Consider the following 23,540-nt stretch of genomic DNA (forward strand, 5'->3'; position numbering starts at 1 on the left):
GTGTACAATTTTTGTGGCAGAGTGAAGGTCTACTATAGCAAGCTCGAGCCCCTTTGTGGAAGTTGGTCGTTCTGCAAACTCGAAATCGTCCCTTTTGAAGGTGGATATATGAAGATATTTTCCAACGTTTGGTGGCGTGTATTTGCGAAAAAAGACGAATTTTGTAGTTCGGCATTGATGTCATTGCTTGGGTCCGTACCCCAACAGAACATAGAACATACATCCTTCCCCCTTCTCTCTCGTCAGGGCTGCGAATATGAAATATTTTAGCGGCCTTTCATAGTAGAGGGCACCTGCTAATCAATATGGATGGTTACTACTATTGAAAGCTCAACCTTTCGTTACACCATTATGTGTCCTGTTCTTTATATATGATACAGGCCGTAGATATATATAAAAAGCGAAGATAGCAGGAGCCTGCAGTCTCTCATCGCAGATGTATATACATCTTCTTCTTTTTCTTCAGCCTTTGTCTCGTTCACAAGCGGGGTCGGCTCGTCGTGATCGGTTTCGCCATTTGGCTCTAGCGAATGCCTGATCTGGGTGCAATCTCGAGGCTTTCAAATCCCCGTCCACCGTATCAAGCCACCGTTGCTTAGGTCTGCCTTTTGGTCGTTTACCATCGACTTCGATGTTCAGACCAATCTTGGCAAGTGAATTCTCGTTTGCACGAATTGCGTGACCATACCATCGAAGACGCCTCTCTCGCAACTTTTCCACGATCGGTGCAACCCCATAACGATCGCGGATATCCTCATTTCGGATGTGATCTAAACGTGTGACGCCACTAGTCCAACGTAGCATCTTCGTCTCCATTACCGCGAGACGCCGTTCATTGTCTTTTATGGTCGGCCAACACTCAGAACCATAGAGAGCGACTGGACGGACAACATTGCGGTAAATTTTAGATTTGAGACGTTCGTTGATACGTCGATCACAAAGGTCACCAGTTGTGGAACGCCACTTCATCCAGGTTGCGTTAATGCGTGAAGCAATTTCATAACGCAGTCCTCCATTGGCTGATAGCGTTGACCCGAGGTATTTAAATCGCAGATGTATATACATGGTCTTTCTAAAACAAATATCATGATTGTGCATCTATGGATGTCAGTACAATAAGGAAGGATTGTTAACGTAAACCCCCAGCTCTGAGATAATGAGATGGAGGCAGTGCTTAATAGTGGCCTGACAGTATCTCAAACGAAGAACTTGGTCGCCGCATAGGCCTATCACTCGTATGCACTGTGATCGGTTACACATTAAGGAAGGGCGACAATTGCATTATGGACTACGCCATGCCATGGAATGGCAATTGGCGCAGAACAGTAGAGGAGGAGTATCAATGTCTCGGGAAGTCGTGGGGGTGCTAAAGGGTATTTTAGATAATCGCAAACGATGGCGGGTAGGTGTGATTGACGCGCTACACCCCACCAAAGGATGAATGGCGATCATAATAACAGAATGTTGAGCATGCTAGAAAATATGAACCAATGTTCGGCACAAATGAGTGGAAAGATATGTTAGATAGAAAAGTTTCAGGAACTTTGACGCTGGATTATTATTTATCGCGACCACAGGATGGCTCCAGCTTATATTCATCAAAGTAAATTTCGTTTTATCGCAGAAATCAATGGAGGAGCCGAGAGTTCTACTTTCCGTTGATTTCCAGGCAAGAGCTTAGCTCTACCTACACGAAACGTTGAATAACTTTCTAATATTACAAAATGAATTCGAATTCTTCAAGCGTGCGAAGTATCTACTCTTTGAAGATAATCCCTAATGAAATTTCATTTATTTCGGATCTGATATAACTTTTATATAAAAGGTCAAAATTCAATTTTCCTAATCATTGGAATAGAAACTACGTAACGATTCGACTGGCTATTTTATCATCTTGTCTGCAACCGTAGGAGCTGCTCAAGGTTCAGAATCGATTGGCAATAAATATTAAAATGTCTTGAACGGGATTTTCTCTCCGTAGTTTGATCCTTACGTGTGTAAACTTTCGATAGAAGTCACGTTGCTTTGCCTTGCTTCCAATTTGCTTTGTGTGCGTCTATACTTTATATGCCATCTAATAAAGTTACATAAAAGTTATTTTTATATTTTTTCGGGTAGCAAGTATCTTTGGTAAATATTTGTGCAGAAGAGCAAGCATACACTTTAGGACTTTTAATGGATCCTTAGTTTATACGGAACATATTTATGTATATTCTGAGTGTATCTCAGGAAAATATCTCATGCATATGAAAGCATACCGTTTTTCAGCATAATGCCGTCACGGGTTCCATAGGGCACTCAGATACGGAAGTCTGGTAAGCACAGACCTAAATTGTTTTTTGTTCTAGTTTACGGAAGTAGGGAAATAGGAAACATTAAATCATGTCCTTACTAATTTAATATTAATGGTGTCTGGCCGAAGATTAGATTATTTTGTTCACGGGACAGACTTTATGGTTGGGTTAGGTCACATTGAAGTTAAATTTCAAAATATGTAGTTACCGAGCTCGTGAGTTTTGGATTTGAATAAAACGTGTGATCCTATTGTGAGCACCCCGTTCGTTTGTTGAATATTTTACACATTGATTTACTAAGGGAAATATTCGGAGTTTTATCAAATATAAATACAAATTGGGTGCGCCCTTTACGACGCAACAACCGGTATCCGGTCTAGGCCCGCTTTAATAAGGGACTCCAGACATCTCGGTTTTGCGCCGAGGTCCACCAATTCCATATCCATTATCCACAACCTGACGCACATGGTATCGTTCATAGATTTCGTCGTTATGTAGGCTACGAATCGTCCTTCCTCATGTAGGAGCCCAAAAATTCTTCGGAGGATTCTTCTCTCTCACGGCCAAAAGTTCACTATATTTCCATCTATATTAATGCTTACATTAGTGCACATGATTCTAGGATGAATTTAAAGGGGGCCCGAAGCTAATTACGGAAAAAATAGAAATATACTATTATTAACCTTATTTGATTTTTATTTAATTTAAGCAGATATTGGTATGGAGAGGATTTCGCAGCCTAGGCAGCGTATTGTGGCAGCTTCGTGCTTTACAATTTTTCGTTTGGATAGCTTCTGAGAATGGGTCCATGAAAGAAGTGATCCCTTTCCAACCCTCGTACTCTCACCTTCCCCCCTTTTGCATGAAATCTCAGAACTGACGGCAGCACAGGTCGAGACGTTTCAATTTATACCCTGTGGTGTCCGCGACTTTGTAACATGGATAATATTTCATTCATGTTTTTCCAGGTCAATCAGACAAGAGTATTCAATAATATGTCAGTCAATTGCCCCTCTCAATTTCATAATTCCTATTCCATTAGTATTTAACATCTAATATTTAAAATAAATAATTTTCCTTATTTAAAACAAAATAACGTAATAATTGGTCCCTTTTCCCCAAAACTCAAGAATAGAATTTCATTTGAACAATCCCACATTTTATTTATAATTTTTGAATGGTGCAAACGAAAATTGGCCGGGAAAATTGTTCGTTGATCCTCATAAACAACTAAACAATCCAATGCAAATGGTTGTAGTTGTTGCTTTTGCTGTGCTGACGATGAATTTTGAAGTTCAAGATCGGGATTAACGAGAGTAGGAACCACCGGGGCCAGGACCGGCTGATGGAGGTTGACAGTTGATTAGCTGGACAGAGCAGAAGAGATTGGTTTTCTTTTGTTGAAAGAGCAATGTGACCGTTTTTAGGTTTTTTTTTGGCAGACGAAAGTGAAGGTGCAGGGTTTTGTGCGAGTAAGGCAGCTCATCTAATTAACAGTCTCGGAGGTCGTCGAGTTCTTGCAGCCCAAATGAAAAGATCAGCCTAGCATTTCGTGGCCTGACCGTCAGTGATCCTTCATCAGTTCGGGACTTGTAAACTGAAAATCCGCCAACAATTTTCGGAAATTTTTTTGTGGATGAAGGCAATTAAATATACGTAGAGGTTTTGCAATGAAGATATAACGGAAGTTAGAGTTATGTATTGGAATTCCTTGAAATCGGTGATATACTGGTTTTATTTTATATTTATATTATAGTTAGATTTTACACACAATTATCTGGGAGCTGGACCTTCAGAGCTCGGAAGGAAAAGAGGCTACGTTAGTTTTTTGAATGTTTGGAATCATTTATCACCATGTTTTTTTGGTATTTTATTTTTTTATTTATTTTCCTTTTTTATTTTTCATATTTTGATATTTTATTTTAATTGTTTTAAATTCATTCTTAGGTTCTTATATTTTCTTTCACTTATTTTGTTTTGCATCTTTATTTCTTTCTGTTTATGCTATAGCAATATTTCTTTCTTTTTTCCTTGTTTGAAAGATTTATTATTTTTTTTATGTTTCGATTTTCTTTGAAAGAAAACCCTGAACTATAAATGAAGTCGAACTAAATTTCTCTAATTTGAGGACTTCCTTTCCTCCTTCTCCTCTCCAGTCTCACAAAACTCCCATTATTAGGGGCATCCTCGAATAAAATGGCCTGAACATGCTGAGGCAGGGAGGGAACCTCAAAGCTCGCGCTTCATCAAACATCTGGGGTAGGAAAAATACAGACAGTGGATGCGATCTGTCGTGGATCTTCCCTTTCGATGGCTGCACTCTGATCCGGAGGCTTATAGCTCCACGCAAACGGCTGAGCTGTTACTTTTTTTTTTATTTGCAATCACCATTTGGCTCGCGTATTGATTTATTCGATAGGTACACGCGCTGCACCTAGATAAAATCTCGGAGGAATTTGTGGTCGAAAGCGAAGATCGCCTGGGATGCATCTTGTCGCCGATATTATTTCTTCTAGTTATTGGTAACGCTCTTCATGCTGCCTTGTCTGGATCTTTCCTTGAACACACCGAATACTATGATGACATTTGTTTGCTCTCTTACCGGGCTATGCCTCTTGGTCAAATGGCTCTGGATTTGGAAATAGAGGCAGGCAGAGTTGGACTGAATATAAACATTAACAAAATCAGGATTCCCAGTTTGAGGGCTCAACGAGTTCTCCCTATCTCCGGCTTCGAAAATAAAATCGAAAGGCTCTGCGTTTGCGATGTCGAAATAAAAGTTTCATTAACGTTCCCGCCCCTACAGAGGAGGCTGCAGAGTCAGAGAAGGATATCTTCCAAGAGGCCCTCGAAGCTTGACCCAAGTAAGATATCAAAACCATATTTGAAGATTTTAGCAGTAAAGTAGGGATGAGCCCATATTCTGGCGATACGCCAGCTCCCATAGGTTACATAAAAACACCAATGATAACGGGATTATTCAGTTAGCAGTATTGTACGAAATGGCTGTTGGAAGTGCCTGGTTTATGCGCAAAGCGGTCCACAAACCTACATGGGTCTCTTCAGACGAGGTCATTTTCCAACAAATTCACCACGTGTTGACTGAAAGCCGCCAATTCTCAGCCTTGATGAGTGTCAGAACATATAGGCTCGGTTCACAAACGATGTTGTATCATTGTGCTCCGGACTCGAATTACAACAGCGCCTAGAATCCCCTCTGACAATCAGGTGAGAAAGAATACTGCAGCTATTCACAACACAGCCTTTCGTAACAGCTATAAGGAGAACATGGATGCCGCAATAACTGCATCTAACAGAGGTCCTGGAAATTAAGCATCAACAAATGATCTTCACAATCACCTGAAGGACAGTATCATTGATACGGCCACAAATATACTTGGTCCCAGCCGCAAAAAGTTCGGAACGGATGGTTCGACAATAAATGTAAATTAGCAACGGAACAGAAGAATGTTGCACTCACAAGAAACGCGGGCACTCGCAGAGGCGTATCACCAACTCCATCGAATGAAGAAGCGACTTCACAGATCGAGAAAGGAAGCCAGGAAGAAACAACGAGTCTATAAACTCGAGAAATACAGGAAGTAACCACATCAGGCGCAAAAATTTCTATAAGATTTATTTATAAGCAATACCACCACCGTTTGTTTACGGTGGACGGTTTACCTAGTCCGTATGGGTAAGTATGATCCAGCCCGGAAAGTCTATAAGGGCAATATTTATGGGAGAAAAAGAAGACGTGGCAAACCCTGTCTTAGATGGAGAATGGCGTAGACGATATCGAATTGGTGCATTTCGATGCAAAACCGCGATGTCTGCAGTTCCTAAGGGTGGCCTGGACCGGATACCGTTTGTTGCCCCATGAATCCGCTTACGCTGCTTTGTCCAAAATCTGGAAATGCAGCTTTGTAGTGTGCTTTCCGTGCTGCTATATGGGAGTAGCATATGGAAACTAACCCCCCTGTCACTCGAAAGCTCCAAGCCTTTGTCAACAACTGTTTGCGTCATATTATCGGTGTACGCTGGTATGATACTATTGTAAACGAAACACCTGGTCGGCGCACAGGCCTGCTACCCGTGTGCGTTGTGATCTGAAGACGGAAGTGACAGTGGATATGTTACACATTAAGGAGGAACGACAATTGCATAGTTGTTTACGGCATGCAGTGGAATTCACTCTCTCAAGATGAACGACGAGTGTGTCGGCCTAAGAGTACTTGGTAGAGAAGGATTGCGGGCATCTCGGGAGGTCCAGGAGGGAGAGGTGGTTATTGACGCGCTATATCCCACCAAGAGTTAAATAGAAACCATGTAAATCAAGCCATAATGGTCAATGCAGCACACATTTTGAAGAATCAACTAGCAAAATGTGAAAGCTTCTTATCAATATGCATTTCAGATCAACAACTCCTTCATTTGATTGAAAAAGGTTTTCTAAGTCAATCAATTATTCTTACCGTAATACATAAGGAGAACAACTTATTAATGCAAGTTTCTATTTAATAAGGAATCAATCTACCACGAGGGAAATCAATAATGAGGTGAAAATCAATCCAATGAAATTAAAGGAGGATTCTCGACCATCCTTAATCTTCGAAATGTTTCTAGAAAGTGTAATCAAAATTAGCAATTAGCATTTAACTGGAACTTACTAAGGCTGACTAGATAAATTGGCTAAAAATACCTAACATTGTTGGCAATTAAGCCATGGAAAATATACAATTATATTGGCTTTAGGCGCCTGAAGTGGGGGTAATAAGAAGCCTGCTTTAACGAGGATATGTTACGAAGGAACCATTTATATCTGAAGGTTGTATTCCTAAGATGATATAAGAACTTAGCAGTCTGAAGCATGGAAGTTTTCTGAGAAAAATCCTTTTGTCCTGTTTTAGACGAGTTTATTTGTAGAACATGTAATATCTTTCGCTTTTACGTTTTTACCTATTGAGATACCAAAAATATACTTTTCGTAATTTATTATGAAAATACGAGTAACGTTGAAGTCTATTGACGTAAAAAGTCCAATTGCATCGCGTGTTGAATCAAAAGCTCTGAAGTTGTTTTCATTGCAATCACACGCTAAAAATATCTCCATTAATGTTGCGTAAATCATTATAAATAATTTTCAATGGTAGAAGGATACTACAAGCTTCCTTTTACGTCCAGGATGAATATAAATAATTCAAAAGGCTGAGCCAAGCTTTATTGTCTGTGCATTCATTTTTGTCTGCATTTTACAGTCTTTCATGTAGGGTGTCCGCACATACTACGTACTATATACGAATATGTTGGCGTGCAAAGTGGATTTACATATGCTTTTTGAACTGTTTGTGGAAATATAGTAGTGCTGATGCCATCAAATGCCCAAAGATGTGGATATAATTTCCCGACACTGGCATACCAGTCTATCATATGATAGATATAGGAGTCACTGGCAGGAATTATTTGAAATAAAATTTTTATGTTTTTATAAATAATTTAACGTGTTCCGTGCTCATAAATTATTCATTATTTTTCCACGGTTATGTCTTAAATATGATAAAGAATAATTTTAGGAAAATTCGGTCTCGAAATGAGATTAGCACGTTTATATGTATTTCTACGTTTTTCCAGGCATTTTCGCCAACTGTCCGTTTTATAATTCGATTCACTGTGCCCTGCCAAGGTGATTATTAAGAAAATTTCTGAATTGCATTAAGTTGAAGACAGAAAATGTGTAAAACCTCGAGAAACGTGAATTTTCCACGTGAATAAAATTCATTATCTCAATCACAATGAACTCGCTTTCTCGAGATAGTTGAATCAAAGGAGTGAGGGTGGTCTGGTCTACATTCCACGTTATGCTTTTTTCCCAGCTCCAACGTGTACACCTTAAGTGCATTCCCAGGTTGCAATCATTACAAAAGAAATACTTGAAAGGGTGAATTCCACTTTTACGAGCAAAGTGCTTCGTGTGCGGACATAAACGTGAATAAATTCAGGACGTGCCGGTATACGTTTCGAGCTGTAATGCACTTCAACCCTTCTGAATAGGGCTTTCCATTTTAATTGACAGGCTTGGCAGAATGAAACAAATGCTTTGACGCTTGCTAATGATATCCAGGTTCGTGAGCTTTGTGTACATGAGAATGTTAGAGAAAGTACAATAACAAGGATAATATTGAAGCCATACGTGGCTGACTCAATGCCTTGCGATTGTGAAGGGATAAAGAAATAATTAGCAAAGTTGACGAGCTCTCGTTTAAATTGTTCTGAAAATAAATTGATAAGGATTGCTGTCAGAGTGGGTGCCTCCTCTCCAATCCATTCATTCATTCTATCCAATCTAGCCATTCAAATAAATTGACATTTAGTACTCCTATAATTCACTGAAAACAATTCAGGAAAATGTTTTCTGCTCGATTGGGAATTGTAAACAGATAGTTCTGAAAATACTGACGAAGGATGTCATATATGCCTACAGAAACCAGTTCTAACGCCAAAATCGTAGCACAATAGTATTACCTGGGGTGCTGATTTGGAAGGGGCGCGTTTCCTTGCTGAGTTGCATACCCACACTTAGCTTCAGCTGCACTTACCTCCAGTTATGTTCTTGAGTTAATACGACCTGAAAAGTGTTTGCGTTCTAATTCTCCCTTCTCCTCGGAATTGCTGCATTTCCGATTCTTTTCATTCTTAATCACTTGGAGAATGCTTGTGCTCATTCATTTAACTCAATCTGGAAAAGCTGCCAAACGAAGGTAAATAGAGGCAAGGTCTAAAGTTCAACTGTTTTTGCTCAAGGTAGTGTGATTCAGAATTAGTATCATTTATGTACCATATATTTTCTTTTTATCTGTTTTTTTATGGTTGATACATATATAGCATTTTTACATGGTTGCTTACGTGTCGAGACTTCCTTATTCGGACTGGATGTCTTTGTGGAAAAATCTGAGACATTCACAGTTTTTTTTAAGTGAGACTCCGAGGTGTCAGTAATTAGAATATATGATTGAGGCATGTATATGAGGTTGCATCCTAAGTTCCCGCACACGTTGATATTTTCCCCCTACCAGGAGGGCCGGTCTAGATATTTTTCTTCTGCGCAGAAAGCTCGCTTTCAAACTCCTCCGTCTGCTGTTTTGGTGTCAGTTTTGGACCAGTGATCTCCGCGTGGAGGTGGCGCTAGGATTCGATAGCAGAGCTGTGGATGTTACAATGCAGGAGACGTTCCACAGGACTTGTCCCAGTCTTGTACCAGATTGCGGAGATGCTCTGTGATCCCCACTGCATCATCAGTAGTGTGCCGCCGAGGCACTGAACTACCGTCGATACATCTAGCGGCCTAGCACGAGGCCGGTTCGGTACGGTTCTTTCTTCTTGCCGTAACTTCTGCGGAGTGCAGCTCCTCAGGTTGACTTCGCTGTTTTCACTAAATTCCTTAAGATAGTTCAAGGTTCCTTTTTCTATGAGTATTATCAGTCTCAACTGTTGAGATTGGAAAAGATAGAGAGTACGAGTTTTCAAAAGCGGGAAAACCTTCATCTCAGAACAACACAGCAAAAATACTGAAAGAGGTGAAAGAATAGTGAGGTGCTTAACCACAGTGGTAACCCCGAAAGCCAGGATTGCCATCATAGGGAACTCCAGCAACGTCGACTCTTTGACAGGCATTAACAAATCAAGCATTATACCACCAGTTGTTCCGCTACAACCAGCAAGCATTTTCTCATGCCCTAGCTGCATCCGTTCGATTATTCGCCGCAACAGTCTGTAGGCAACAACCGAGAAGCCCGTCTCAAGCTTGGGAGGAGGGGGGTTCATAGTAAAACTCTTTTCTGTCTCTTTTCTGTGAAGGAGCAGCTCTTATGTCGGATGTTAGTAAGTGAGGAAGTGAAGCTGAGTCACTTGTTGACGCAGGACGTAGTTTCAGGCAGTCGCTTCAACAAATGAGGCAGCTGGGTGGGTATAAGGTCGGCTCAGAGCCTTTAAAATGTCTGTGGTTGCAATGACGCTCGGAGAGCACACACAAGACCGCAAAACTTGCGACTGTTTGCTGTGGCCTCCTCTCCGATCCGTATTTGCGGCTACAGGCAGGTGGACGTGAGTCTCGGATTGCGCCGGATGTTTTCGAAGCAAGATATAAGCACCCCCAATTTTGCCGCAAATTTCCTGTGACTATGGGCTGCTGGTGGACCTTCAGAATAGAGCCTTGATAGACCCCGCAACCTCTTTGAAGTTGTCAGAAAAAATTTCACCCGGGCCAAAAACACCCTTTCCATTGTGGGCAGTGTTTTCGGGCCCACTATCGCATTTGCGCACTTCTTCGAAAATATTGCAACACCACTACTGAAAGTAGTATCTACTAGTCGGTTAAGCAGCAGCACCAAAACAATACTACAGGCTCCCCGATCTTCCCAAAGGTGCGTCCCTTATCACTCGAGGAGCTAGCTGTTGCAAAGAAAGAATTCGATGATCTCATGAAACAAGATATTTTTAGACCTCCTAGTAGCTGTTGGCCATCTCTACTCCATATGGTCCCTAAGCCAAAGGACGAATGCAGGTCCTGCGGGGATTATAGGTGTCTGCATATTCAGACGACTGCATTGCCGTGGTGAATTCGACTCCCCCGACGTACTGTACAGCCGCCGCCGCGGCTGGTGCCCTGACACGGGGCCGGCGCGCAATAGTCCCTTTTCGATCGAATCGCCGGTGCAAGCGGATGTGCTTTCGCTTGTACAGAAAACTTTAATTTTTCTGGCATTGTAGATATCAAAAGGCAATAGCGCTTCGACGGATATTGGACACATCCAGAATCAACAAAGCCACGACCTACTATTCCATCAGGTTTGATAGGATTGTGTTGGTGGATCGTTTCACGGAATATCTTCAGTTACAGTTTATAGCACGCTTCGAGCATATAGGTGCATTTTCAACGTCTCCTTGAGAGCGGGCTCGTTCTAAACGTTGAAAACTGCAAATTCCTACAAAAGCAGGTACACATGATCACCCCTGACAGAATTCAACTAGACCCAGACAAAGTTGAAACGATCCGAATCTTTCCCCTGTTAACCGCGGTGAAACTTCATGGGAATGTTAAACTTCTATGGTCGTTTCTCGCCCATCACCAAGCGATCCTCAGCGCTTATGTGGCTGGGTCCAACGCAAAAGACTTCCGCGAGGTTGCGTGGTCTACTGAGACCGTCCAGGCGTTTGAAACTGTTAAATAACAGCTGGTTGATGGTACTGGCATTTCCTCGGCCAGATACACCCCTAGCCGTATTCGTCGATGCCTCAGACATAGCGGTAGGTGCCGTTTTTCACCAACGGGTAAACTAAGTCTGGCAACCGCTGGGTTCCTTTTCTAAACAATTCAACTCAGCTCAACGCAAATAAAGCACGATCGTGAGTTACTCACCACATACCTTTCTATTAAATACTTCCGTTTCTCCCTTGATGGCAGCCTGTTCATTGTGTTCACGGATAATAAGCGCCTAACGTTTGCGCTTAAATAACCAACTTTGGCAACTGACCTTCATCAACAGCTTACTGCCAAGATCCAATATGTGTCTGGAAAAGACAATGTAGTTGCAGGCGCTATATAACGAATCTGGGAGATTACAGTCCCCGCCACGGTCAATTATAAGGCAATCGCCGAGGCGCAGGGAGACCACGCAGAGCTTTAGAGCTGAGGACAAACTCCAAATACAAGTTCAAGGAGTTCCCTATCTTCGGCTCAAACTCCTATTTACTCTGCGAGACATCAGAAAAGGCCATTTATTCCGGCCAATTTTCGCAAGGAAGTATTCCACCTAGTACACGATCTTGCGCACCCAGGCATCAGAACGATGAACCAGTTAGTGACTGTAAGATAGCACAGTCCAGCGAAGCCGAAACAGAGGCAAACAATTTAAGGTCGTCTGCGTAAAGCAAATACGGGCAGGTGTGGATGGAGGCGAGGTCATTGATAAAAAACAGGAAAAGTAGCGGGCCAAGTATAGAACCCTGGGGAATACCGGAGGAAGGAGAGAAGGAACGAGGTGAGTAATTATGAAAAGAAGTTTTGCAAGAAAGGTATGAGAGATAGGAGAAAAGCCAGACGATGACTGAAGGAGGGAAGTCTAGTAATGAAAGTTTAGAAAGGAGAATGTTATGGTCAACGGTACCTCCTGTCGTGAATTAAAGCATTTAGAAACAAAGTTGGTAAAGACCAGAAGGTTTGAAACCGTAGATCTATGCTTCACGAAACCATGCTGCTCTTTGCTAATGAGGTGACTGAGGTGCGCGGTCAACTAGTCGTCGGCGTATCCTTCTAGGATTTTGTAGCAAGAGGAGAGAAGGAGAGAAGGGTCTCCGCTCTTGAGGATAGAGATGATAAGGACCAAGGGCCTGCATAGAACCGGTTGGGGTATCAAACTAAAATTTTAAGTAAATACTATGCCAAAATAAGGGAGCGGAGGCTCAAAACGTTAGCCGAAAATGGGACAAGACTTATTCCTAGAAGCTGCATAGTCGAAAAATCCGTCATTATATTGATGCGTCTAGGCCCCAAAAGTTCCCCAATACCAGTTGGCTGACTACAGGGACAAAGCCGTTAACTAAAACGAAAAGTGGACAGCTTATAAATGCACTCCATGAAGAATATGCCCACACTTGTTTGCTTGCTTGCTTTGGAAAGTTTCATGTAGCTTCTGCTATAAATAACAAAGCTATAGACATTGAAACCGTGCTTATTGTGAGAATTCACCTTGCCTTACGATATTATAGGTTAGTAGGATTGGTGGCACAGTCGAAAAACTCCACACAAAATCGTTTGCATCTGAAGTGTCAAGTCTCTGCTCTCCAACTTGTTTTTGGATCAATATCTAAATTTAGATTAAGTAGGAAATTCATTCAGGTAATCTCATATTAAGCATTGGTTTATTATCTAACTCGTAGTGAATTCGAAAATATTTCAATCCCTGAAGAAAGTCCTTGATTACTAAATTCACTTCGAACTGATTAAATCAAGACAACCACCGTAGGGGGTGCTTTTCATGAAAACTAGAAGCTATTTCCTCCACTAAGTTCTTCTTTTTCACGTAAGGACGCACATGCTTATGCCTATATTAGAACATGTTTCTAAATTACTCTACAAGCAAACTATGCGGATTCTTGCTGTGAGAAACTGTAGGTTGCAACTTTCTGATTCAGATATCTTCCTCAAACATAGCCACGTGCCGAAGATAACTTGGAATTGGAAGCATCGGAAGTGATTGCCTCAGCATGAAAGAGCACTAAATGGGACGGAAATCATTTGCTGATTGGTTTTTTGTGTGAACTAATGAGTGAGGAAACCGAATACAAAAACGACCTACCAAGTGTTAAAGGGAAAATTGCATTGTAATTTCCCAACAAAAATTTATCTTCATTAAAAGTGACGTGCACGGGACCCGCAAATCAAAAACATTCACCTAATTCCAGTTCACAATATTATCTAGGCAAGCTCACCAAAAGGCTAAACGTGCTTAAAAGTCTTCTCTCTACTCACAGCACTGGAGGCTACTCAACGTGATCAAGCTACCATATTTCTTTGGGGAGGAAAATTTTCAGCGTCTCTAGTTAAACCTGTCCCTAGATTTCCATGCAAGGGATACCTATTTTGATGGCCGCTATAATACAATCAATTGTGAGAGGGGCCCGAGTACTCTTGCCTAAAGATGATAAAGTAGCGAAGTGCCATTATGCTATTAGCCCATTCTTTCATGCACGTTATACTGTTGGGAGTTTTCCACACGGACGGAAAACACTTTGCCGTCGGTTAAGATGCCTGGCTGGATATTCCTTCGGATTTGGAATACTACGGTGAAGTGTAGTCGAGTGGTCGATCGATTTTTTCCATTTAATAATCCTTATCGGTGAAGAGGAAAAAAGGATTATATTCCGGGTTTGTTGCAAGAGCGTAGTTTGCTAGTGGTTCTGGTGGTGTCGCTGAAACGATGTTGATACCAGCTTTTGTTGACTTGGAAGTTTAGCCGACTTTCTCTGGCTTGAAGTTAATTGGAAAGTTAATTGACTTCTTCTTATGGGTAGGAAGTGGAACAGAATTACGGTTTTGAGGTTATAGGGCTAAATATCGAAAATCTCTTACTGATACTTTGATACCCGATAATGCGATATTCTATATAATGCAATCGTAATTAGTTGGGGTTAAGGGGGGCAGCTCTTAGGGAGGCAAATTAATAAGTGAGTGTATGGACCGAAACTTTAAATGTAATAAATAGAATGCAATTCAACGAAACAAATGCCACAAGTAAAAGAGCGCGGACAATGAATCATTATATTGGTGCACAATGGATTGTGCCAATGACCATTGCCAGAGTACAAAACTCTGGATAGAGAGATTTGCAACTTCATCTAGGACATAGGAAACTTTTTAGAAGCTGCCCCACTGCTATCCTGGCAGCAGCGCAACCGAAGTGATAACTGGGTGCCGTTTACATAAATTCACAAAAAATGTTATGAGTGCGAATTGTGTGGAACGAAAATCCGCCTAAGCCCGCCAAAGCGTTCTGCTTTTAATTTTTATTTTGAGGGTTAAGGTAGTGCTAAGCCAGCCATCTTTTTGATAGCGGCCCGGACCACTTGGGTCCCCATGACGTATTTGTGAATTTATTTGAGGGCGCGAACATCATCCAGTAGCCGCTTCGGTCACGCTGCTCTCAGGGCAAAGGCAAGGCAACGTTTGATGAGTGACCTCTGTCGTGTGGATAATAGTCCAAAACAGAGGGGTCAGTGGATCATAAAAATTGGGAGTATGTGGCTAACATGCCTGGACATTGGAGAAGGAGCTTATATGACTTGGGCCCTTTTAAGCGAACGTGAAAAATCTTGGTCGACAAATTTTTATGGAGCCGTCCCTAATAGAAACAAATTGTCCAGAAAACCTCGGTGGGGGGTCACACCGTAATTTTTTTTCATCATGAGAACCAAACCATCGAGAAAGTAGGCGGAATTCTCCTCAAATCTGAATTTCAACCCACTTTTGACGCTTCCTGAATGGGTTTAAAGGATTAAAGGGGTCAAATGATCTTCTGATGCTGACTTTTGCCAATTACAAGGACGCAATTGCAATTAATTATCAATGCGCTCTGTAATGACTTAAATTAAATTACCATGATGAAACCATCATTAAACGTGGCTGAAAACGACCTAGAGGGAAGAGCTATCCCAAAAACCAAAAAAAAACAAAAAAATTGGCGAAATTGACCGTGGAACCCGCAAACACTGAAGCTCCATCGAAGTGTTCCGTCGATACGTGCTAACCAGGCTCGGAAATAAGGGGGAGTTCTTCGAACACTTTGATCCTTCACATGTCATTCTACAAAAATGCACGTGTCATTGCCGGTGCATAAGTTAAATTTGGAAGCAAAAATTGAAAAAAATAACCCATAAGGCATCCAACCGGACCCAGTCAAGGGGCAAACGATTTCGAGCATTCCGCTTCCGAAAACTATTAAGTATCTGAGATGGGTCTTGGGCATGTTAAACTTCTTTGGTCGTTTCTTCCCCAAGGCCGCTCATCATTAATCAATCCTTAAGGCCTTCTTGTCTGGGCCGAAAACCAAAACCTCCTGTCTGATTGTGTGGTTACCAGAGGCTGTTCATACATTTGAGACCACCAAGGAACAGTTGATGGATACTACACTTCTGGCATTCCCTCAGTAAGATGCACCTTTAGCTGTATTCGTTTATGCCTCTGACATTGCCGTAGGTGCTAATCTTCTAAGCTAAGTGAATCAAATCTGGCAGCCGTTGAGCTTCTTCTCCAAAAAGCTCAATCCCGCTCAATGGAACCCCAGCACCTATGATCGTGAGTTATTTGCCGCGAACCTCGCAACTAAATACTTCCGGCACTTCCTTGAAGGCACGCCGTTCACATTATTCACGGACCATAAGCCACTAACCTTTGCTTTAAAACAAAAGCCCGACGAAGCATCCCCTCGTCAACTTCGGCAATTGAGTTTTATCAGCCAGTTCACTGCCGACATTTAGCATGTGTCTGGAGAAGATAACGTGGTTGCTGACGCTTTGTCACGTGTTGCAGACGTCAAGAACCCTGCCACCGTCGATTTTCCGGCAATCGCTGAGGTGCGGAAGGATAACGCAGTTCTTCAGAGCTTGACCAACTCCAAATACACATTTAGGGAACCTCCTATCTTCATAGCTCAACATCCAGTACATATCTCAGACAAGAGAACAAGGCCACACATACCGGCCCCAGTCACAAAAAAAGTCGGAACGGCTGGTTCGACGTTGAATGTAAGCGAGCAACAGAACGGAAAAATGCCGCATACCGGGTAATGTTGCATTCTCAATGGACGCAGGCACACGCGGAGACTTAATACGAGCTCCGTCGAGCGAAGAAGCGACCTCACCGACGAAAACGGAAGCCTGAGGAAATCAATAGGTCTACGAACTCGAAAAGTACAGGGAGCAACAGTACCAGGCGCGGAAGTTTTACCAACAAGTCAGCACGATGAAGTCTTACACACCTCGGTGCTCATCCTGCCGAGGAAAAGAGGGACATCTGATTTCCGACAGAATGGGCATAGAGTGATGGGTTGAGTATTTTGATAAACTGCTCAATAACCAACCAACAATGTTAGAACCAAAAACCAACCAAGCAATAACATCAAACCGAGCTGGTCAAACGGAAAAAATAAAGATAGGAGACAACAACTTTGACACCATCACAGAGTCGAAAATCACAACCGATAATAAATACGATGATGAAATCCATGCACGGTTGTTGGCAGCCAACAGAGCCTATGTCAGCTTCAAAAACCGTTTCGCTCGAAACGCCACATCAACGGGGACTTAGCAAGAAAAATTTTGATCTTTTGGCCGCGTGGGAGAGAAGAATCCTACGAAGAATTTTTGGCATCCTACATGAGGATGGACGATAACGACGAAATGTATGAGTTGTCCCATGACCGTCAGGTTGTGGACAAAATCCGGCTCAATAGGTTGCGGTGGGCGGGTAACTTAATCCTTATGGGTACGGATGATCCAGCCCAAAATGTCAATAAGGGTAATACACAGGGGGGGGGGGTACAAAGCTTTGTACTGATGAAGGGAGTAAGTTGCTCCCGAAATATATATATATATAATAAAATAAAATTTTAGTTTGGAGTAAGCTACTGGTAGAACTACTCTGGGTATCTGTGGTCACTGTGGCGTAGAGGGAAATGAAATCTCGCATGCTTTAGCGAAAGAGGGGTCAATCACCCCCATGCCGGGATCGGAACCAGGAATTGGATTACCAGTAGCATTGGCTAAGGCTGTCTTCAAAAGTTCGGAATAAGCTTCCCACAGTGACAGGTGACAAAGCCTAAATGCTGCTCGACACACCAAACTTTTCCTGCCAGAACCAAACGTGCATACCACAAAGTTTATCGTGCCGAAAAGCAGGAGGACTTGCAGAAGTATTGTGGGCATTCTGACAGGCCATAATTCACTAATTGGGAATATGTTCAGAATAGGAATTATTCAAGCGGAATCCACGGAGCATTTCCAATGTGAATGCTCCGCGTATGGATGCATCAGGCATCAAATCTTTGGTGCCGATGTTCTCAAGTTACAATGGGTAGCATCACATTTACTAACGGAATTCCTACGATGCGTAAACGAATCCGGAATATTCCGCCTGAGTGCTCAGAAGCTATAGCTTCTCCCCCACCACACACACAAAAACTATAGTTGATTGGGCATACTGGTTGGATAGGTGACGGATGAATCCAAGAAGCCACTCAGATGGTGCCGAAACGGAAAGGGTTCAATCGACGCTGAATCGAATATTCACAGTAGCCAACAGAGGCTCTTATACTGCCCATGAAGTCTTCTTTGCTCTGGAATTTATGAGAATTTCTCCCAAAAATGAGAGGGAGGAGCGCTATCATTGCAACTTCTAATATTATTAATTAAGAGTGTTTGTCAATATAATTTTTTTATTGGAAAATGTTATGTGAAATGATTCATTCCATGAGACATGCTTCCCACAGAGTGGTGATTACATTTCAGGCAGACTAAATGGAACTTTTCACATTTTTGATTTGATACCATTCCGCGTGGGCCATTCAGCATGAATTCCATAGTAGCAATGCATTTAGTTGCTGATAATTATGAAAGAAGCCGAAATTCCACGGTTCTCAAAACATGTGTACTTAAGATGAATGAGGACGTTCGAAATGGCCTTTGATAAGAAATAATTACCTCCAACTTACCCCCGGTTATTTCCGGAAAATTAAAAGTTAATTTATAAATTATGTTTTCCTTTATCTCTCCCATGGAAATGGTTGGTCAACAACTCAACTATCCATGAAAGCATTTTCGCTTGAAACAATCGATATTCGCCGTTTTCTATAAATAGTGGATTACAATGAATGTGGGGTTTTAGTGAGACAATTAGACGCGACGAAAATGAAGGTTGCTCGCAATTTCTGTGCTAACATTTGTAGTATTTTACTTATAGCTTCGAGTACTTTCGCCGCGAGGATTCCACCCAGTGAACAACATACGTGGTTGGGTTTCGGCGAAAGGGAGCTCGGGGACCAGCTTCTCATTTTGGACGAGCGAACAACGAATTCAACGGTCCCCATTTCACAATCAATCATCTTCCAATATGAGGATTTGTCATTTACATTTGCAAATCTGACAGTTTATGATGTGAGTGTTACTTATATTTGCTACCCCTCTGGCAGTAGATTTGATAAAAGCAAATATTTCTATTAAAGTTTTAAAGGGATATATCAGATTGCCATTCGGAAAGATTTGAGCGGCACTGAGGCCATGGGAGTAGGTGTGCCTTCAAGTCTTTTCCTAATAACCTTCACATTGAGCAAACAATTCCTACTGAAGCTTTAATGATCCTTTAATTATATTCAAGGGTTTCGACAAGGTTATTCATACTTACGACAACTTCTTATCAAAGACTGAAGTACAATTCATCAATTCAACCCGTGCCGAAGCTCAAATCGCCATCTATGGATTTTCAATAATGCCAATGAAAAAACAACCCGGCACTGCGGATAGCAAGCCTAAGAAAATTGTGTTTTCCAATAATAAAAGGAGAGTGTGATTGTGATTGTGTTCGAAAATGTGTTTTTGATGGCTTACAGGTGTAATAAACGGCAAAAATTCATCAAATGGATAAACGTGTATAAATAAATGTGTACGCTCAAATGGCGATATAGCATTTGCGCTTATTTGCTGAAACTCCTGTCAGGTGCATGTAACCCAAAAAAGGAATTAATTGTATCCACATGGATTGGAGCAAGCTGAATATCATTTTGATGGAATTGTTTTTACCTTGGAAACAAAGTGGATAGAACATGTGACAAGCGGTGGAAAATTTTAGGTTTATTTTTTATGGGACAAATCAAAACGAGTGAACAAACAAGGACGAAAAATAAAAATACACTTTGTCCTTCATACGGACTGGTTGGTCAAATCGAAATTACATGCTATGTGTGACTGTAAATGTATACCAAATCCACGACCCCTTAGGCATTTGAAAAAATCCTTTAAAGTTTTAGCAAGAATAGGGTGAATGCATTTTTAGCATGGAGGATCACGTCATCTCTAATAGAAATAGTGCTAACCTATAGTTTGTCCATCAATACAGGGAGAAAAGATACGAAAACGGTTTATGCTGAGAATATTTGATTGATTCCAAACATATATGGTTGTCATTTACCCCTTGGTGGGGTATACTGCGTCAACCAGATCTATGCGTCACTGTTTGCAGTTACCCAAAATGTCCTCCAGCTCCCCCACGAGCTCTTGAGACGACTGCAATCCTTCTCCAATGATCCGTACCAGCTTGGGAAGGTAAATTTCACCGCATGGCATAACCAGCTACGTAATTGTCGCCTCTCTCTAATGTGTGACCTATCCACTGCCACTTCCGCCTTCCAGTTTTGACGAAGAGTTGAAGCTTTTGAGTAACATTGGGGGTAACTTTCCATATGCTACTCCAATATAACAATCCATAGAGACTACTAGCACAGAACAGTCTCAACTTGATTTTGGTGTTAAGATGATTGCTTGACCAGATTTTAGACAAGGCAGCGATCCGCAAATCCTCCGAGATTTTACCTCGGTGCAGCACGTGACAATTTGTGCCATCATATATCGCTTTCATAATAGCTATTTGATTCTCCGGAATGCACCACCTGCGTGGTCACGCCAGATAAACTCCCTGCTCACACTATGGTAAGCTTTCTGGAAATTAATGAAGAGCAGGTGAAGAGAAGATCTAAATTCCGCGCACTGTTCCAAATCCGGAGCGAGAACCAGTCTGCTCTCTCTGTCGATCAAGCATTCGAAATGTTCTTTGATGCACTTCCAATTGGTAGACTCAGAACCGGTGTCCTTTTTTTGCAATTTTAACGATCATCTCCTTCTTCCACTCTCTGAGAAAGGTCTCGGATTTACAAGATTTCCGTACAAGTGGAAGTAGCAGATCTGCAGTAGCTGCAGATAGAGTATAAATAACTCTGCGAGGAGACCCTCAAGTCCAGCGGCTTTGCTCTATTTTAGTGCATTGGTGGCCGAAATGATTTCTCTCCTACCTCACCCACAAAGCAGAACCTTCACCGAATGTCATACGGTTAAGAACCGTGATGAGGTCGTCTTTCCACCTCTTTAGTTGCTCGGCATCGTGGAAGAGAAGACGATCATTAATATCCTTCACATGAGCATTGAAACATTTGCGACCACATACAAGTTCTTTTGGGATGCGATATACACTTCTGAAATCATTGTGTTCTTTTCCATCTTCCGCTTCTCTGGCCAGCGCAATAGCAAATATTCTCTTGTCACAGCGCATGCTATGTTGAATTTCTCGAGATTTCGATCAGCTCAAAGTTTCAGCACACCATGCACACTATCACTCGCAGCGGTCAATAGAGCCTTCAACCCCTTTTGTTTATCGATTCGGTTCCACGATTCCAGTCAATCTTCGGGACGTAGCCGACGAACTGAACACCACCCGAGAAAGTAGAATTTTTGATGGCGGTATAATGCTCGTCGATATTCCCAGTGCTCATCGATGTTTTACCGTGTCTACCGTCCGATCGGTAAAATACCTCTCCCACTATCAAGCGACAACTGGATCATACAGACAGTCGATGTTGAACTTGACCAGCTGTAGCTCTCCAACCCTGCGAGAAATGGTGGACGCAACGAGCGATTATATGATGGTGTTCCCTTTCGATACTGATATCAGCAACCCTCTTGTTACGCACATCTAGGAGACAATTCCTGAATGTACTGCTGATCGCAAAATGGTCGAGTTGATTACTCGTGTGGTGTCAGTCAATTGAAATCCAGCTCAGCATTATGGTATTCTTTGTGTTCGAACAATGTACCATCAATGACGAGACGGTGGAAGCTGCAGTTTTCCACGAACCTCCTAACATTACCGTTACGGTCACCAAGCTCGTGTTTCCCCATCACATGTCCAAGCAAGATTTTGGCAGAACTCACCTTGACATTCAGATACGTATCATGATCACAATACTACCTTTGGAAAGATTCTCTTGAACTGTGTGTCACTGCTCATACAATACATCCTGCTCCACTAAATCGTAAGTCTCTGTTTGTATATAGCACTGTGCAATTGTGAGACTCCTCAACCTGGACAGGAACCTTGCAGTCAAAAGTCTGCCAGAAACCGGGTCCCAACTAAAGAGACTCTTTGTTGTAGCCGTCAGAAACAACCTGGCACCGGATTTGCATCTACTACCGCTTGGAATTCTCACTCGAGTTGGAGGTAGAGAGCATTCTGAAGACCCTCGCTATCGTTGTCGATGAGCATGAGCACATTTGAGAAACCAATCATAGTCAGTTTTCGAGAAACAGAGGTCGTAGCCGTGCGGTTAGTTCAAATCCAAGGCGTTGTTGATGGCTCGGTAACAACAATTTGCAGGCTGCTAGCCTACAAACTTCTATTCCTTTTTGGCCGCCTTTTACTAAAAGCAAGGCAGACTTTGAGTGGGTTCTTAAGTCCCAACTGACTGGACGCCTATTCCAAAGTTCCATGAAAATTCATTGCAAGGGTATATGTACGTGTCTGCATAATGCGAAAGAAGTTGTTAGGAGAAATGCATCCAAAATTACTGACAATATGAAGGAGATTGCAGTGACATTTCCCCAGTGACTCGAGATTGTGCCCTCAATAGACTTGGCCCCGGAGCATTTGAATATGGAGATACGGGCATTCAGATCCAATGCGTTACTGAAACGTTCATTGCTGCATTAGAGGCGAATATGAATTCTGAACCACTGAAATAAAAGTTGGGAGAAAGAAGAGAGTGAATGTGCTACCTGGCAAGGGAATCACTTAAGAAGACCACATTGCTTCCGCTGGCAATAGTGTCCCGCGATTTGGGACTATTTCCCTTTTAACATGAGAGATCGAAACTCATGGTATCCTCCTTAAGTCGACCTAACATTATGGGAAGAACCACCCAAGATATACAGTCAACCCTTATCCTGATCGAGCAGCCAGCGCGAGATCTTGGACTGTACATTAATGAAGGCAAGATGAAGTACATGGTGACAGCGGTCAGCACTAAAAACCAAAGAACCAACAACATCAAATCATGCTGGTCAAACGGAAACAATAAAGATAAGAGACTACCAATTTGAGACGGTTGATAATTGCTTCTATCTAGAGTCGACAATCAAAACCGGTAACAGCTTAACAACTATGACGTGCACGGTTGTTGGCTGCCAACAGAGCCTATTTCAGCTTACAAAAAATGTTCTGCTCGAAACATCTCACCATAGGGTCAAAGTTTTTACTGTACAAGACAATGATCTTGCTAGCCTTTATTTATTCGTCGGAGCCCTGGGTTCTTTGTGAGAAAACTGCGAAAGTTCGGGTGGAAGCAGCCGTCGCTACAAGCTTTCAAAAGTTTATACCAAACATTGGTCGACATAAAGTCTTGTGTTAAAACATCACCTTAGTAGATAATTAGGATATTAGGATATTAGATCACTTTTTGAAGAAGGTGATATTATAAAGTGGTATCAGAAACACCGCTTTTCATTACCCTAACCGTACATATGATATGATGTCATACCATCAACATCAAATATTTACACTCTACAGCCGATAGTACCAAATATTATTTATTACTAAAAAAGTTAGTTATCAATGCAGAATGAATGAACCTTCCATGCAAAAGAACAAAACACAAA

At 41.9% G+C, this 23,540-nt stretch overlaps 2 protein-coding genes across 2 annotated transcripts in view; one reads left to right on the forward strand and one right to left on the reverse strand.

Annotated features, from left to right (window-relative positions):
* The window catches only part of LOC119657150 (tubby-related protein 4), a 146,623-nt gene that overhangs the window by 68,922 nt on the left and 54,161 nt on the right, over positions 1 to 23,540 (reverse strand). The gene's annotated exons all lie outside the window — the stretch shown is intronic.
* LOC119657153 lies at positions 18,714 to 19,478 on the forward strand. The gene is made up of 2 exons (XM_038063929.1): positions 18,714 to 18,998; positions 19,219 to 19,478. The coding sequence occupies exons 1-2, from the start codon at positions 18,753 to 18,755 to the stop codon at positions 19,408 to 19,410; spliced, it is 438 nt and encodes a 145-aa protein (XP_037919857.1). The 5' UTR covers positions 18,714 to 18,752; the 3' UTR covers positions 19,411 to 19,478.

Source organism: Hermetia illucens, chromosome 5, assembly GCF_905115235.1.
Source record: "Hermetia illucens chromosome 5, iHerIll2.2.curated.20191125, whole genome shotgun sequence".
Taxonomy (NCBI): domain Eukaryota; kingdom Metazoa; phylum Arthropoda; class Insecta; order Diptera; family Stratiomyidae; genus Hermetia; species Hermetia illucens.

Coding starts and splice junctions, on each gene's coding strand:
- LOC119657153 (XM_038063929.1), top strand. CDS start 18,753: ATGAAGGTTGCTCGCAATTTCTGTGCTAACATTTGTAGTATTTTACTT. Junction 18,999..19,218: donor CAAATCTGACAGTTTATGAT/GTGAGTGTTACT, acceptor ATTATATTCAAG/GGTTTCGACAAGGTTATTCA.